General features: G+C 46.9%; 1 protein-coding gene across 1 annotated transcript in view; it reads left to right on the top strand.

Annotated features, from left to right (window-relative positions):
- Window positions 1-16,236, top strand: part of SH3RF2 (SH3 domain containing ring finger 2) — a 115,851-nt gene that overhangs the window by 75,851 nt on the left and 23,764 nt on the right. Inside the window, exons 6-7 of the mRNA XM_054568237.1 lie at window positions 10,009-10,100; window positions 11,407-11,577. Of these exons, the coding sequence (XP_054424212.1) occupies window positions 10,009-10,100; window positions 11,407-11,577 (263 nt within the window). The remainder of the gene's footprint in view (window positions 1-10,008; window positions 10,101-11,406; window positions 11,578-16,236) is intronic.

Here is a 16,236-nt window from a genome sequence, read left to right as displayed (position 1 = left end):
GTGTGACTATCCGAATACTGTCCTACCTCCTCCTGGGGCTTTTCCAAACCTCTGCACAGAGCCAGTGACCACCTGCTGCCTATGCCTTATGAAAGCTATAAAGGTGTACCATAAAACCCCCATGACGGAAATGACCAGAAACAAATCTGCCTCAGGCGTCTTTGCAGGGTTCCCAGAAACTGCACAAACTCCTCTTGATTCTGCCCAGATCGTGAGGGACAGTGAGGGTTCCAGCCCTCGCTGACCTATGTTTTGAGGACCCACCAGCCCTTCTGGCCAGAGCCACTTAATCCCACCTCCAAAATGCACATGGGCCCTGCACCCTGGAGGAGGCGGGGCTCTAAGAGGCCTCGCTTTGAAGTCAGGAGGTATAGGTTTGATCCCCATCTCTGCTCACTTGCTTGCTCTATGGCCTTGGGCAAATTACTATGATTTTGCCTTGACTTTCTGGTCTGTAAAATGGGAATGGGAATGATAATAGTAGTATTTATCCCTTTGGTTTGTTGTGAAGGTTACAGGAGGTAATAAACGGATGGCTCCTACCAAGTGTTCTCTAAACACTAGCTGTTGTGGTGGTTGTGATTTCCAGAATCTGTTGGTTTTCCCCACCTTATCTCAGTGAGTTACACGCTCCTCAAGGGCAGGGGCTGTGCCTCCCTGTCCATCCCATACTCACATTGCCTCCCGTAGGGCTTGGAACGCTCAGAACCTCCCAAAGCCGCCACTCTCCAAATGTTACAGGAGGTCTGCTTGTCAAAGTGCATGGGCACTGGCCCATAGCCTTCTCTTGAGAAAAATGGTTCGGAGAACAGGCTAAGTTGGGGAACATCAAGGAAAGGTAAAGAACAAAAAGTAAAACTTCCACCCAAAATATTGATTATTTGGTATTAAATTCTTCAACCAGCAGAAGAAAGAACTGAAAGTATAGTTCCTTCACATCTGTCTCAGGTGGTTTAGACAATGATGTCCTGGAAGCCAACTCAACATTTATCGCGTGCTTAGAGATTGTTCTAAAGGCTAATAAATTTACAGTTGTTCTAAAAAGGGACCCAAATTAGAGACCCCTCTCCTTCTTAGAGTAAGTCCGTGTTTTCATTCCTTTTTAGTATAATGAGATGAAATTATCACGATACCTGAGATGAAATTATCACGATACCTGGAAACAGACCATCTGAAAGGTTTTACTCTCCCATTATTTCCTATCGAATGCGGTGCCCTGAAATGTAACACGCAAACAGCCCAGGGTGCTGAGTTGGTGTGGTTCCCTCCATGAAGGGAGAAGGCAGCAAAAGGCTTGCTCCCAGGGCAGTCCCCTCTTCGGGCAACACAGGCCAGGCCTTCTGGGCAGGGATGATGGCCTGCAGTGGCAGCCAATCAAAACTACTTAAATCCAATTTGAGGCCGTAAGGGGCTAGCTTCTCCTGATACCTGCAGTATCTCACAAGTCCAGCAAGCCTGCTAGCTAGAGAAGGGCTTTAAGCACTGGCTTTGGAAATGTCACATGTTTTTTTCATTCATCCATTCCTTCATTCATTTGTAGATCCCTGAGTCTGTTCCTAGAAAGGACACCCAAATCTTGGTGGGCTTTGTAGCTATGTCCTATCAATCCCATGAGACGGAAAAATTGACACGTGACCAATGCCATTAGAGGCCTCAGTCTTTGTGAGGTGTTTTCCCTGGTTGACCTCATTGGCAACTCTGTCCAGAAGAGTAAGGCAGAGGCGCCAACAAAAAGGGCACCAGGCAGTGTTGCAGGGCACCTGCCCTGAGGTCCAGATCCTTCGGTTTCTGAGATTGTATATCCTCCATTAAGCCCATCAAGGGCGCTTAATGACTCAAAGAGAACAAGGACAACTGCTTTGACAATGTGTTGCGATGGTGAGCACTTATCTTTTTTCTCTTTCTAAAAATGTCCACTGTGGTTGCTGTGAAACCCTTCGAGACATTTCAAAAATAATAAGAGGCAACAAACATATGTCAAGAAGTTAACTTTCTGAAGATGCCAAGTGAACTTGACATTGTCAAATGATTTCTAGGCTCACTAACGTCTTCAGAAGAGAGGGTTTTAAGTTTATTTTCCTTGCAATCCTACTTCAATTTGCTTCTCCAGCTATCTCCCCAAAAGTGAGACCCATAGGTCTATAAAATGCACAAGTCCTTAGAGGAAAACCTACTAAACCTCACTCAAACCAGATGAAGTCAGGTCCAAGCAGGTTAAAAAATTTGCCCACGGTTACATGGCGGGAGAGCAGCAGAGCAGAGAGCCCGTCCCAGGAAGGTCTGATTTCAGAGCCCAGGTTCCTAACGATTATGTGATGTTGCCTCCTGACTGGTTTTGGTACTGCTTTCCCCATCCTTGCGCACCCACTTTTCTTAGTTCAAAAAATAACAATCAGCCTCACTTTCTCCACCATAAGCAGCTACTTTCTAAGGATGTAAGGTCATGTAGTCGATACCTGAGATAGGTAGCACATGGAAATTTCTAGATGTTCAGAGGCTGCTCATCTTTGGGATGCTCCGGTCTGGAAAATGGGAGAGAAGGACCCCAGTGTAGGATGGACGGAAGGTTTCTCACACAGCCTGCACTGTCCTAGTGAGCAGTAACCGTTGTCACTGATCCCCAGGACCCAGCCAGGTGCCAGTGCCTAGCAGATGCATAACGAGCATCTTCTGTGAATAAATGTCATGAAGGGGCCCACAGCAGACTTAACAGGAACTTTGCTTCTTTAGATTTTACAGCCTTTAATGAGGCCTAGTGAGAGGATTTAATTGTAATTATGGTCACGAAGTCTCTTCTTCAAATGGACTGGAATGGTTAGGAGGACATAGCTTATAATTAAGGTTTTGGTCTGTCAGAAACCACTAATAGCCCTCACCCCATCAGACCCTGCTTTGGTGCACAAATGCTGCCTCGAAGGCAGCAGGCCTTTTGGGCCCAGAAAAGCATGAGGCAGAAGTCGAAACGGGGAGTGACAGGGCTGAGGGCATTCTGTGTCCAAGCACCCGAAGGACCCAGCTTAGGGAACAGGATTTGGTCGTTGTGGTTTGAGATGAAGGTTATATTTTCTGCCTTTTTCCCAAGAAGCCAGTGCAGAGCACAACTATATAGAGTGCCAGACCTCACCCTTCACTGGAAGCTTCATGAGAATATCCCAGTCCGGGGCCAGGAAACAGATTCCTCAATACGTGTCCCCCACATGGAGTCAGTTTCACACCACAGGGTCTTACCCAAAGGGAATCTGGACTGTGGCAGCTGGCCCTTGTGTCCTAGAGGATGAATCTTTCCTTCTTAGATCCAGTCCCCTGAGAAAGATCTATGACCTGCCCCTTCTCGCACATCCGCCTTGCATGTCTCCCATTGCATGGTACTAACAGTGGTGACTGTTTATTGGGTACTTCTTATGAGCCAGACAGTGTGCAAAGCACTGGGCATGCATGCTCTGATCGAGTTCTCACAAGAATCCTATGAGATAGCTACTATTATTGTTCCCTTTTACAGATGAGGAGACTAAGGCTCAGAGGAATTAAGTCTGAGTCTCACACAGCCAGTAGGTTACAGTGTGAAAACTCAAACCCAGTTCAAATGGTCCTAAAAGTCCATTCTCTTAGCAGTGGCTGCATAGTGTCCCCATGGGGTCCTCAAAGGACTTGAACTGACAGCATTGAGGTGTGCACCAGCTGGGGTTTTCCAAGTCTCTGTGCAGATATTCCATGCACCACCTTTTCTCCCAAATAGAGGCCATCAGGCAAATAAATAAACCATGAATTTATCTTCAGAAAACAGGGTTTATAAAAAAACATTTTATATCTGGTAAATAGCTCTTGGCAACCCTTCAGAATAGTATTATACCATTAAAGAAACTGAATCAATAATTTAAGATCTTCCCACAAAGAAAAGCCCAAACCCAGACAGTTATACAAGTGAGTTTTTTCACACTTTCAGGGAGTGGGTACTTTCACTTTTTACAAATTCTTCCAAAGAATGTTCTTCCGAAGAAAAGAACATTCCCCAATTTATTCATGAGGCTAAGATATTATTAATGTCAAAACCAGAAAAACAACAACATAAGAAAGAAAAATTTGAGTCTTACCTTAGTCATAAACATAGATGCAAAAGCATTCAAGTGCCTGTTAGCAAACCAAACCCAGGAATATATGAAAATTAAATATATCATGACTAAGTTGGGTTTTTCCCAAGATTGAAAGGTTGGTTTAGTAGTACAAAATTAATTGTTGTAATGTATTATATTAACAGATTAAAGGAGAAAACCCAAGTGATCTTTTCAATAGATAGAGAAAAATGATAATATTCTATAGTCATTCATTATATTCCTAAAATCTTAGCAAACAAGGAATAAAAGGGAACTTCCTTAACACGATAAATGAAATCTAGATCAAATTGACAGCAAACATCATACTTAATGATGAAATGTTGAAGGCGTTCCCTTTAAGATTAAGAAAAAGAACAGAATGCCTGCTGTATTTCTGCTCAATACCGTCCCTCCCAGGGTGTACAATAAGTTAGCTTTAGAATCAGAGCATGTGAGAGTGAATTACCTCTTAAAAGTCAAGGCAAGCCTCTCCTGGCACGATGGTGCCCAGAGCACCTTGAACTTCCCCCACTCCAACAAGCACTATGCTTATATAATTATGGGTTTAATTGCCTGTCTGGTATACATGGTGAGTCCCACATGGGAAAGGAGCCTTGTGTGTTTTGTTCACTGCATTAACCCCAGTGCTTAGAATCAAGTAAGATTCATACATCGCAATCCCTGTGTGTGGCTCTTAAGTCTCTTGATCTAGAGAGAGGAAGGAGTTTTTACTTTTATAAAGACAGATGATCCGCCCCAGATTATCCATAGCGGTGGGTCTAGAAATGACAGAATAATACCTAGTTTTCTGCCTCTAAAATGCAGCTCTTCTACGCACACCGGCGAGCACAATGTAGGTGCCAGGCCCTTGTTAGCTCCTGAGAATACTGACACGCAGGACCACAGCAACTGCTCTGGAGTGGATCACTCTGCTGAGGAAGGCAGTCACCCCACGCCCACCAAGGCATGAGCCCTGGAGGAAGTAGCTGTGTGCCACAGCAAGGGCCGGGAGGGGGACCACAAACTCACATTTTGAAAAGCTGGGGATGTTTTCCTCCAGAATAGGGATGTAGGGTTGCTTGTTCCCATCCCCCACCACGCTCTTGGGTCCTGCTCTCAGTCCAAGACCTTACGGGGCTGTCACATGAAAGGAGGTGCTCCGTGCACGCCATCCCCACCCCGTGTAGAGCTAACCTCTTTGCAGATCTGAATGAGTAATATTTATTGCGCACTTAAATGTGCTAAACAATTGACATGGGTTGTGTTATTTCATCCTGACAACAACGCTATGAAGAGAGACACCATTCTTGCCCCATTGTACCTGTGAGGAAATGGAGGATCCCAGAGTTCCATCCCTTGCCCAAGATCACACGTCCTGGTAAACGCCTGGGCCACATGCCTGCGCATGAAGCTAGATCTCCTCTCCAAATCGTGAGAGGGAGCCGTGATATCTGCGCCCGGGAGGCTGCTGGGGAAGGCGCAGGGGCCCGCGGAATGTGCTAGCAATGTGCACCAGGCTCCAGGCCACCTTCCTCCCTCCTGTAACACCTCAAGACCTGAAAACGCCCAGAGGCCACGCAGCTGTGGATTCTTCTGATTCTGATAAAGACTTACTTGAAATGAGTCATTTCCTTCAAAAGGAAGAAAAATGTTTTTAGATTATAACAGAAGTACCCACCCTCAAATACACACCCATTCTCTCATCCTGCTCAGGTTGGCAAACCCTGTGCCAGGAAGTACCCGTGGCCAGAGGACCTCACGTCCTGCCTCCAGGTGGAGACCTGAGGTCACAGTTGACCCCGGGAACCACTCGTTAGGTTCTTTCACTCCAGGGGGCTGGGCCTCTGGCTTTGAGCCTAGTGACAGGAACAGACTTGCCTCCTCAGATGCTGGAGTTGTCTACCTGGTGTCTTCATTTACCAAACAGGGCCTGCACTGCTGTCTTGCTCTGTCTTCCTTCTTCCCTACCAGTTTCTTCTCTGCCTTTGTCTTCCTCTCTTTTCCTGTCACTGCAGTCATGCATTCACCCATTCGTTCATTTATTCAGTTTCGGTTTTGCCTCACTGAGCCTCTCTCTGATCCATAGGTTTCCTCCCATTCAGGTGGCCCCCTGACCTGGGAGTCACTTGCCAGCTGCCCACTCTTAAACTGAGCCCTCCCTATACTCTGCTGACCATTCCAGAGCTTGGGTTGGGCCACGTCAAGGCCACTTGGATGCTTCCTATGAACTAGATAATATATTCATATTTAAATAGCTTTAGTGATCTATATAGTTACATACAATAAAGTTCAACCATTTTAAGTGTACAGTTCAATGACTTTTGGCAAATGCACAAAGGTGTGGAATGACTACCAAAATCAAGATATAGAACATTTTCACCAGCCCGAAAAGTTTTCTTGTACCCCTTTGCAATCTTTTTTCCCCACTCTGGCTCTTGGCAATCCTTCAGATGTTTTCTGTCACTATAGTTTCAGCTTTTTTTAGGAATGTCATATAAATGGCGCCATAGAACTGAGTCTTGTGTGTCCTGCTTCTTTTACTTAGGATGTTGTTAAGATTCATGTATGTCATTGCATGTATTGCTGAGGCATATGCCACTGTCGTTATACTATAGTTTGTTTATTCGTTCACCAGTTGATTGGCATTTGGGTTGTTACCATTTGGCTAAAATGAACAGGGCTGCTATGAACGTTCATGTACAAGTTCTTGTATGGACACGTGTTTTCATTTCTCGTAGATAAATACTGTGAGTAGGATTGGTGAGTAGCATAGTAAATGTATATTTACCTTTATTTTTTTTTTTTAAACAGCCAACTTGTTTTCTAATGTAGTGGAACCACTTAATGTTCCCGCCAGCAGTATGTGAGTTCTAGTTGCTCCGCATTCTCACCAGCACTTGGTATAGTCAGTCTTTATGACTTCAGCTATTCTTTTAGGTTTATAGTAGTATCTCATGGTAGTTTTAACCTGCATTTTTTATAACTGTTGATGTTGAGAATCTTTTTATGCATTGGCCACTCAATATATCTTGTTTTGGCCCATTTCTTATTAGGTTGTTTGTCTACTTCTGAATGGGTTGTAAGAGTTTTTCCAGTCTTTTTTTTTAATCTCTCTCTCTTCTTCCTTCCTCCCTTGATCCCTCTGAATCTGCCTCTTCCTCCCATGGTGCCTCTGTCTCACTTGCCGACTCTCTCCCCGACCCTCAGTGTCATCCATGATTTCGCCCCCTCCCTCCTCTTCCTTTGCCTCCCCTCCAATCCTGTTCGCTCTTCCCCTCCCAGACACCTCAAAACCTGAGAATCTGACCTTCCTTCCCATTCTGTATTAGAAAGGAGTCCATCACAAGCCCACCAATTTCAGCCCTGGTTCCACATACCAAGTAAGGGGAAATACCGCTCCCCAGAGGAAGGCCTAGAGAAGGAAAAGGAGAGAGCGCTGTGTAATGGAGGGGTGGCTTTGTGCTCTAGCATCTTCCTCCTCGCTAAAGATGAATAGTGTTTATGGATAGAAGCGTTTTTCACTGAAACATACCATTGGAAAGTTGTAGGTGTTAAGTGAAGTTCATGCTGCTTACTCAATGGTTCAACAGGCTTTATAAACATAAGATTAGTTGTTCACGTAACAAGGCTCTCCCTTGGCACAGCTCCTAGGCCCGGCAGGGGTTTGCTTTGCGCAGTCAGAGAAGAGGAGCTGCCTAGCCTAGAGCCAGTTCCTTTTCATCTCTGTCTGAGGGAACTGGTGGGACAGTGGTTGACTGCAAAGCTCAGAACTCTTTATGCAGTGTTAGAGAGCCTCAGGTGTGTGACTGTGGAGTGCTTTTTTAAAAGAGCTTTATTGAGATACAATTCACATACCATACAATTCACCCATTAAAGGTATACAATTCAATAGTTTTTGAGACATCCACAGATATGTACAACCATTACTGCCACAATTTTACATTTCATCACCGCAAAGAGAAACCCTGTGTCCTGTAACTATTACACCCTTTAACTATCACCTCCATGTCTACCTATGTCCCCAGCCCTTACAAACCTCTAGTATATTTTCTAGTTCTATAGATTTGCCTATTGTAGACATTTCTTATCAATGGAATCATGTAATGTTGTCTTTTTGTATCTGGCTTCTTTTGGCATAACATTTTCAAGGTTTATCCATGTCCTAGCATGTGTCAATATTTCATTTTTTATGGCTGAATAATATTCCATTGTATGGATATACCATATTTTGTGTATCCATTCATCAATCAATGAACATTTGTGTTATTGCCACCTTTTGGCTATTATGAATAACGTTGCTGTAACATTTCTGTACAAATTTTTGTGTGGACTTATGTTTTCATTTCTCTTGGGTATGTACCAGGAGCGGTCATATTGGGTAATATGGTAGTTCTATACTTAGTCATTTCAGGAACAGATTTTTCAAAGAGGCTATATCATTTTACATTTCACCAGCACTGTAAAAGGATTTCATTTTCTCTACAGTCTTGCCAACTCTTGTTATCTGACTGGAATAATTTTTGATCCTGTAACTGGATTCTCACAATGTCACACATACATTTACACAACCATCGACCCAGACACACACAAAACTATATACATACCCGCACACATCTCTGGAATTCACATATATACACACAAAGTCCCAGATAGACATTTACAATCATAGATACACAATCACACATACATACATATAATTACACATAGCATATCGATTCATAGACCCACATGCATGAACATAATCAGACATCCAATAGGCAGATGCCATCACACACCTTCATACAGCTGTCATGGGTCCCAAACAAACATACACGCTTGGGCAGGGAACCAGAAGCACATGCACTCAGTAATGCTTTCGCACTTACCCCACCACTCATACACAACAATAGCTGTACCCACAGAAACAGTCCTAAAAAGGCACGCATGCATTGTTACATATGGATGGGCAACTGAAGGCAGATGGCATGTATTTACTCCGCGTGGCATGAAGATGGTTGAGGTTTCATTAGAGCTCGGTGTGCTGGGTAAGAAAATTTTTCATTCATTTGGACTTCAAGCTACAACAATATATCAAGCACATAAGAAATACAGTGATGAGCAAGACGTAGTCCCTGCCCTCATGGAACTTAGAGTCTAGTGGGGGATGGTTAGTAAATGAGGAAGCAATCACGGTCTGTGACACATGTCAAGAAGGAAATGAGCAAGGTGGTAGATTAGATAACAGGCAAGGTCTCAGGGTGGGAGACAGATTTTAGGGGCTCACAGCATTGTCGCTCCATCTTTCATCGAGGAAAAGTGAAAAGGATTCAAATTCCCCTTCCATAAGTCACTGGATAAGCCAGGAGCAGAGGACAGGGACTGTCGAGACACACACTACCTGGGTCTACTTTTTTTGTTCATACTAGTTGAGTGACTGTTCTTTCTCTCAGCTCCTCACCCCAAAATAAGGGTAAGAGTACCTTTAATAAGATTAAATTTGCTTGTAAAGCGCTTCAAACTGCCTGGCAAGTGTCAAGTTCTCAATCAGTATTAGCTGATGTAGCACATTCCTGAGGGCAGGTTTTCATAGAGGGAGGTGAGTGCACTGGGCGATGGGTGGGAGGGGCTGGGGGAACGGACCCAGGAGGCCGGCAGTGCCCTGGTGACCGCAAATCCCACAGTCTTCATCCCCTGCCTTATCTGAGCAGCCTTCCGGAACGCAGGCTCGGCATGCCACCCCTGAACCCCTAGGACACAAACCGGTCAGTCCCTGCCCTGCGCCTCCCGCAGCGGCGAACCACGGGGGTGACACAGGATGGGTGGCGCCGCGCATGGTTCTTGGTTTCCAGCTGCTTCAGGCCTTTCTGCAGCGGCTCTGCCGGGGGCCTGCCTAGTGGCGCTCACTGGTTCAGCTCGGCTGTCTTTTCTGTTTGTGTAGGTCAGCGCGTATCACCCCACACCCACCTCCCCAGGACAGTCCACAGCCATCGTCAGTCTGCCCGGCTCCCAGCAGCACCTCTCAGCTAACATGTGAGTAAAGAGCTCAGCCTCCACCTGGTCCTGACGCAGATGGCGTCACCTCTGCCATCTGTCTGCCATTGCGCGTCACCGCTCCCAAGCCATCCCATCCAGGGAGACAACACCTCTCCTCCCTTCACGACTGCCGATGGAAAAAATGGTGAAAAATACAAATTAGCAAAACACATCATCCTAGAGCTCATTATTTTACGAAAGTAGAAGGAGACTGGAAGGTTATATACCAAAACATTGCTGGGAAATTGTGTATGGAACCATTTCTATTGTCTTCCTTTAGATGCAAAATGTTGGGTTATAAATAGATGTTGCTTTAGTGATCAGTGAAAAATAAATGTAGCATTTTATAGAGGGGGGAAAAAATCCTTGCAGATGAGACTACTCTGCCCCCTGGTCCACTTGATAAAAGCTCCCAGTGTCTCACAGCAGTTAGAATCTAGAAGGGCTTCCTAAGTCTGGCCTGAGAGCCATGTACTAGTAACCCCTGAAGCTGGTATACCAAGTGGGTTATTTTTTAACGCCTTTAGTCAGCCAGGTGTTCTCACTTCCACAGCCTACTATTCCCTAGCAGCTTCTTCACCCCAGACTCATACCTGGGTATAACCTCCCTGACTCCTGTGTGGACTAAAGAATGGAAAATCATTGCTCTAAGCCAGGACATTTTCACCCTCTTAAGCCCATTCCCCTCCCTCCCACCACGCAGCCAGCACTCCACTGTGTGCCCGAGAACTTAACCACCCTCCTCCCTTCCCAGGGCCCACTGCCCTGCCTACAGGAAGCTGGCTGCTCAGGCCGTTGCTGGGGGTCAGGCAGGTCTCTACTTTTGGGAGAGGGAATGGGTCCAGGAGGCTTCCGCTCCCTCTCCCGTGGGCCTCTCACTTCCTGGAAGCTTGCTGGCTCCGACTGTTTGCTAAGCGGTGTGAGAAAGCACCCCCCGGAGAGCCTTCGTGTCTGGGGTTGAGACCCAGCTCTGCCACTAATTCCTGGTCACCAACTCCTTTCTTTATTGTAGGCCAGTTTCCCCACTGTCAAAATGCTGATGTGGCCTAAGTTAGTGGCTTGCATCTGTGGGACACTCTACAGAGATGGGGGGGCGGTGTGGAGAGGGGAGGGATCGGGCCCGTCCGCGGCTGTTTCGACCTCTTCCGCTTTCATCTGCCTTCCACGTTGAGGCTTCCGTTTTAAAGGATTGTAATTGCTAACCCCTGGGCTGCAGGTGTCCTCTCCCTTCGCCCTTCATTGCTCCCCTGCCCTCCCCTGCGTGTACACGCGTCCGCCCCTCACCTGTGCCGTGCCTCCCCAGGTTTGTAGCCCTGCGCTCCTACTCAGCCCACGGACCCGATGAGCTGGACCTGCAGAAGGGGGAAGGCATCAGGGTCCTGGGGAAGTACCAGGACGGCTGGCTCAGGGGCGTCTCCTTGGTCACCGGGCGAGTCGGCATCTTCCCCAACAACTATGTCATCCCCATTTTCAGGTGCGTCCCCGCCAATCTCAGGCATCGGGGTGTTGGGTCCCCCAGGCCAAGGCCGTCTGTGGGTTGGATTGCTGAAGGACTCCATGCTCTTTCAGAGCGTGGGCGCAGAAATAGCTTTTGCTTGAGTACCTGCCTGACACTCTACTTAAAAAAAAAAAAAAAAAGCCGAAAGTGTTATCTTTTTTCATAGCTCTTCATGGTTTCTAAGCACTTAAGAATTTTTTAACTCATTGGCTATGCCCAAGAATCCTTTAAGGTAGATATTATTTTACAGATGAGGAAATTGATGGACAGAGTTAAGCAACCTGCCCAAGAACTAGATTTCTGGTTTTCTGTACAAACCCTAAAAATCCCAGTTCACATCCTCCACCTCGGCGCTCCATCTAGTGGCAGAATGAAGAAATGTGAAGGTCAGATGATCACCTCAGCCAGCTTCCCAGGATGCTGGGCGGGGAGCAGAGTATCTGTGAACTCGGACCACTATCTGTCCATCCACACGCCAGATCAAACGTTAGTTACCCGTGCAGGTCTTCTTCCCAAACAGCTCTTCCTCAGCCTTCCTCATTCTCTGGCATACCTGTTGACTTCACTGGCCCACAGTTTCTCTAGCCACCTCATACCACAACCACAAAGCATACAAACCCCTGAAATATCCACAATGACTCCTACCTTTACCCCCAGCTGCCCAGACGAAGCCTGTCACGGTGGTGAGGCCATCCCCATGCACCAAATGCTGTCTTTGTGACACACCAGAGAGTCATAATTGCAAGGAAAGAGCTACTCTCACTGCCCTCTAGGGGTCGCTCCTGAAGTTACATGTTCAGTTTGGGGCACCTTCATGGCTGGGAGGCACTGAGTCCAGAGGAGGACACCAAAGATGGTGAGGAGACAGAAGCCCACATCACAGGAGAGAAAGATACACTAGGGTTACTTCTTAAGCTGTAGAGAGAAGGGTCAGAAGGACCATCACCGCCTGTGTAGGCCAGGAAACGGATTCGATCCATGAGGGGCAGTGAGCCAGTGGCTAAAACTTAGAAGGTTTGGGTTCCATAAAAGACTGCACTTTCTAACTCACAGATTTTTCCATCAGGCTAGCTGGTGAGGTGGGGGACCCCCCCCCCCGCTTTCTAGGATGAAGACAGGCAGAATCTGGGTTCCCATAGGTCCAGGCTTGTATGAAAAAGATGGGCAGAAAGTTGGAGGAGGAGATCATAGTTGTTGCCTTCAATGGTTCTCGGAATTTGTTCAAAAGTTGCCGAACCTCCAAAAGCAAACTAAGGGTGTCTGCAACTGATGCTTTAATTTGTTTAGTCAACAAATATTTATTGAGCACTGACAGGGATCAGTCTCCCTTCCAGACCCTGGAGAAGTACCAGGAACAAAATACACCAAATTCCTGCCCACAGATGATTACATTCTAGTGGGACAGACAAAAAAAAACAAGATATGTAGGTAATGTAGATGGTGTTAATGCTAAGGGCTAAGACAAATCAGGAAAGGGAGGTGGGACCTGTGTGGGGGTGATTAGTGTTCTAATAGGTTGGTCAGGGAGGTGCACAATGTGGCTCTCCGAAGGGCATGTATTCTAAGCCAGAAGAACAGCAAGTTCCTGAGCAAAGGCCCTGGGGTAGGAATGCACGTGACATGAAGGCCAGTAGGACTGGATTTAAGCCAGTGAGGGGTAGCTTAGTAGGAGATGGGGTCAGGGTGGTAATAGGGAGTCAGGTCATAGAGAATTTCCTAGGTCATAATGAGGAATTTGACTTTAACCCTGTTGCAGGGTTTGAGCAGAAGAGCAACGTGATCTAACTTATGTTTGAACCAGAATCCCTCTCGTTGCCAGGTTGAGAATCAACTGTTGAGAGGAAAAGCTAGAAGCAGAGAGATGAGCTAAGGGAATACTGTCGTCATCCAGGGAGAGCTGAGGCTGAGCCGAGCCAGGGTGTGAGCCGTGGAGGGAGGCCGACGTGATTAGATTCTGCTTATACTCTGAAGGTAGAGACAACAGGGCTTTCTGACAGATTGAATATCAGGCATGAAAGAATGGAGGATTCGAGGGGAGTCCGGGTTCTTTGCCTTGAGTCACTGGAAGATGGAGTTGCCTTTTACGAGATGGAGGTGAACCAACACAGGAACAGGTTTTGGGGAACAGCGAGGGAAGCAAAAAGTTGTTGGCAGCAGATTAGGTCTCAGATGCTTGTCAGTAATCCCAGTGAAGGTGCTGGGTGAGTGCACAAGTGCAGCATGTAAGAAAGAGGGCCACAATAAATATTACATGAAAGAAAGAAAGAAAGAAAGAAAGAAAGAAAGAAAGAAAGAAAGAAAGAAAGAAAGAAAGGGAGGAAGGAAGGAGGAAGGAAGGAAGGAAGGAAGGAAGGAAGGAAGGAGAAAGAAGAAAGAGAAAGAAAGAAAGAAAGAAAGAAAGAAAGAAAGAAAGAAAGAAAGAAAGAAAGAAAGAAAGAAAGAAAGAAAGAAAGAAAGAAAGAAAGAAAGAAAGAAAGAAAGAAAGAAAGAAAGAAAGAAAGAAAGAAAGAAAGGAGGAAGGAAGGAAGGAAGGAAGGAAGGAAGGAGGAAAGAAAGAAAGAAAGAAAGAAAGAAAGAAAGAAAGAAAGAAAGAAAGAAAGAAAGAAAGAAAGAAAAAGAGAAAGAAAGAAAAAGAGAAAGAAAGGAAGGAAGGAAGGAAGGAGAAGGGAGGTTGGGAGGGAGGGAGGGAGAGAGGGAGGGAGGGGAGAGAAGGAAGGAAAAGGAGGGAAGGAAGGAAAGAAGGTTAGGAAGGAAGGAAGGAAGGAAGGAAGGAAGGAAGGAAGGAAGGAAGGAAGGAAGCCAGGCTTGAGATGGCATTTAAAGCCCTAACACTATATGAAATCACTGTGGTAGGATCAGGTTGTAGAGGGAAGGGCAGCAAGCCAGGAGCTGGAATCTTCCAGGAAGAAGGGGAGAGGCCTGGGGAGAAATGAGTTTGATGATACAAGTCAAAGCTGGTACGTGTGGAGCAGGTAGGAGAATGGTCTATACGTGACAATGAGGAGCCAGGAGGACGCCCAGTATAACCCATGAACAGTTTCTTTTGTGGGATCCAACACGAATTCCCTAGGGCCATGCCTCTACTGGGGCATTTGCTTATGAACCAGGCCTGAGCCCGAGGTCCTGGTTGTGCCATGGAAAGAACTATTAGAATAAAAGTGACCATATAATTTATTATCTAAATGAGGACACTTGTGAGAGAAGAGAGGGACACTCGATACGGCAGGTGTAAAAAGACTCTCCTGGGGCCATCAGGACATGGGGTCGCCGTGACTAGAATGCATGTGGGCTTCCCTTTTCCAGTCACTCAGGCTTCAGCTTCCCTTCTCTCCTCCTGCTGTGGCCTCCGGCGCCGCAAGAGCGCGTAGACTCATACCCTCCCGTAGGGCCACATGGCAGACGGGATGGAGTCTCAGCACCATAGACCACCACTGGGTTCGTCCCCTCTCCCCCAGCCCACAGAAATCTGAACGTATGCATACACTGAGGTGCCACTCATGCTGGTGCGTGTGACTGCTTCTGGAGAACCAGCATTTCCAAGAACAAGTCCCTGTCATAGTATATTCTCCTGAGGGCTATTAGGTGACGGAGGATCAATGCTTTCTGTGTGTGTACATTTTCCCTGATGGCCTCCCTGACGCAAAGAAAGTTCCCGTCCCTACCAACCTTGGATGTGAATGACATATGTCGAATTTGTCTTCAAGCGGGCAGCTCACCCTGGGTCTTAAGCACCCTTTCCACTGTGGGAGGGCGAGTTCCTCCCCTTTCTTAGGGCTGAATGATGCTGTCCTTTGTCAGCTAGGTCGTGTTAGAACTCAGTGGGCTGGACACCCGTCTGCTCTTTGGTCCTGTGTGTTAAGTTCTCCGCGCCCCTCCGCCTGGTCTCCTGTTTGGGGTTCTGCGCTGTCACCAGCCCCTTGGTGCACAGGGCAGCCTTTTTCAAATAGCCAGGGCTCGGAGGGATGAGGCGACCCCTAGACATGTGAACCACAGCTCCCCTTAGCATCATTCCCTAATGATGCTAGAGCTTCAGGACTGGCTGTGGACAGACCAGAGTTGACCAAATGCCAGGGCTTTGGTTGAAGATTCAGCAAGTGAGCCTTTTAATCACCAAGAGAGGGGAGGGCCGCTGTGCTGTCCAGGGCCCCAGCCCTCGGTGCTGGATGGAGACGCCACCTGTGCAGCTGCTTTGGCACAACTGAATCTCTGCCACCGGGACGTGTTTCCCCAGTTCCTGGGGCAACCACCTGCTCAGGCTGTGCAGAGCATTTGCCACGTTTTCATACAAACCCCTTCTTAACAGCACCAACTTCCCTTTGGGGGTCCTCCTTCTTGCATTGTCTTGGTGAGAGGCAGAAGGGTCCTCCCTTTTCAGAGGCTGAAGAAACCAACTCCTCTTCCTCCTCCTCTTGCTCAACCCATCACTGCAGCTCAGGGGCAGGCTCTGCCAAGCTAACACTCCCTCTTTAGATTTGGAAGCCTGAACAAGGGAGGAAAGAATGTGGATCAAGTTGAAGACCACTCATGGCAAGAACACAAACAGTAGCGTCTGATCAGCCTCTTCCAGCCTGAGGTTCCTCAGGTTCCATGGACCTGTTTCCAAGCCTTTCCCCACACCCTCCGGTCCTCCCCAGA

Source organism: Pteronotus mesoamericanus, unplaced genomic scaffold, assembly GCF_021234165.1.
Source record: "Pteronotus mesoamericanus isolate MK-2021 breed Mesoamerican mustached bat unplaced genomic scaffold, CSHL_Meso_final contig_2, whole genome shotgun sequence".
Taxonomy (NCBI): domain Eukaryota; kingdom Metazoa; phylum Chordata; class Mammalia; order Chiroptera; family Mormoopidae; genus Pteronotus; species Pteronotus mesoamericanus.
This window is presented reverse-complemented; position numbering and strand designations above follow the sequence as displayed.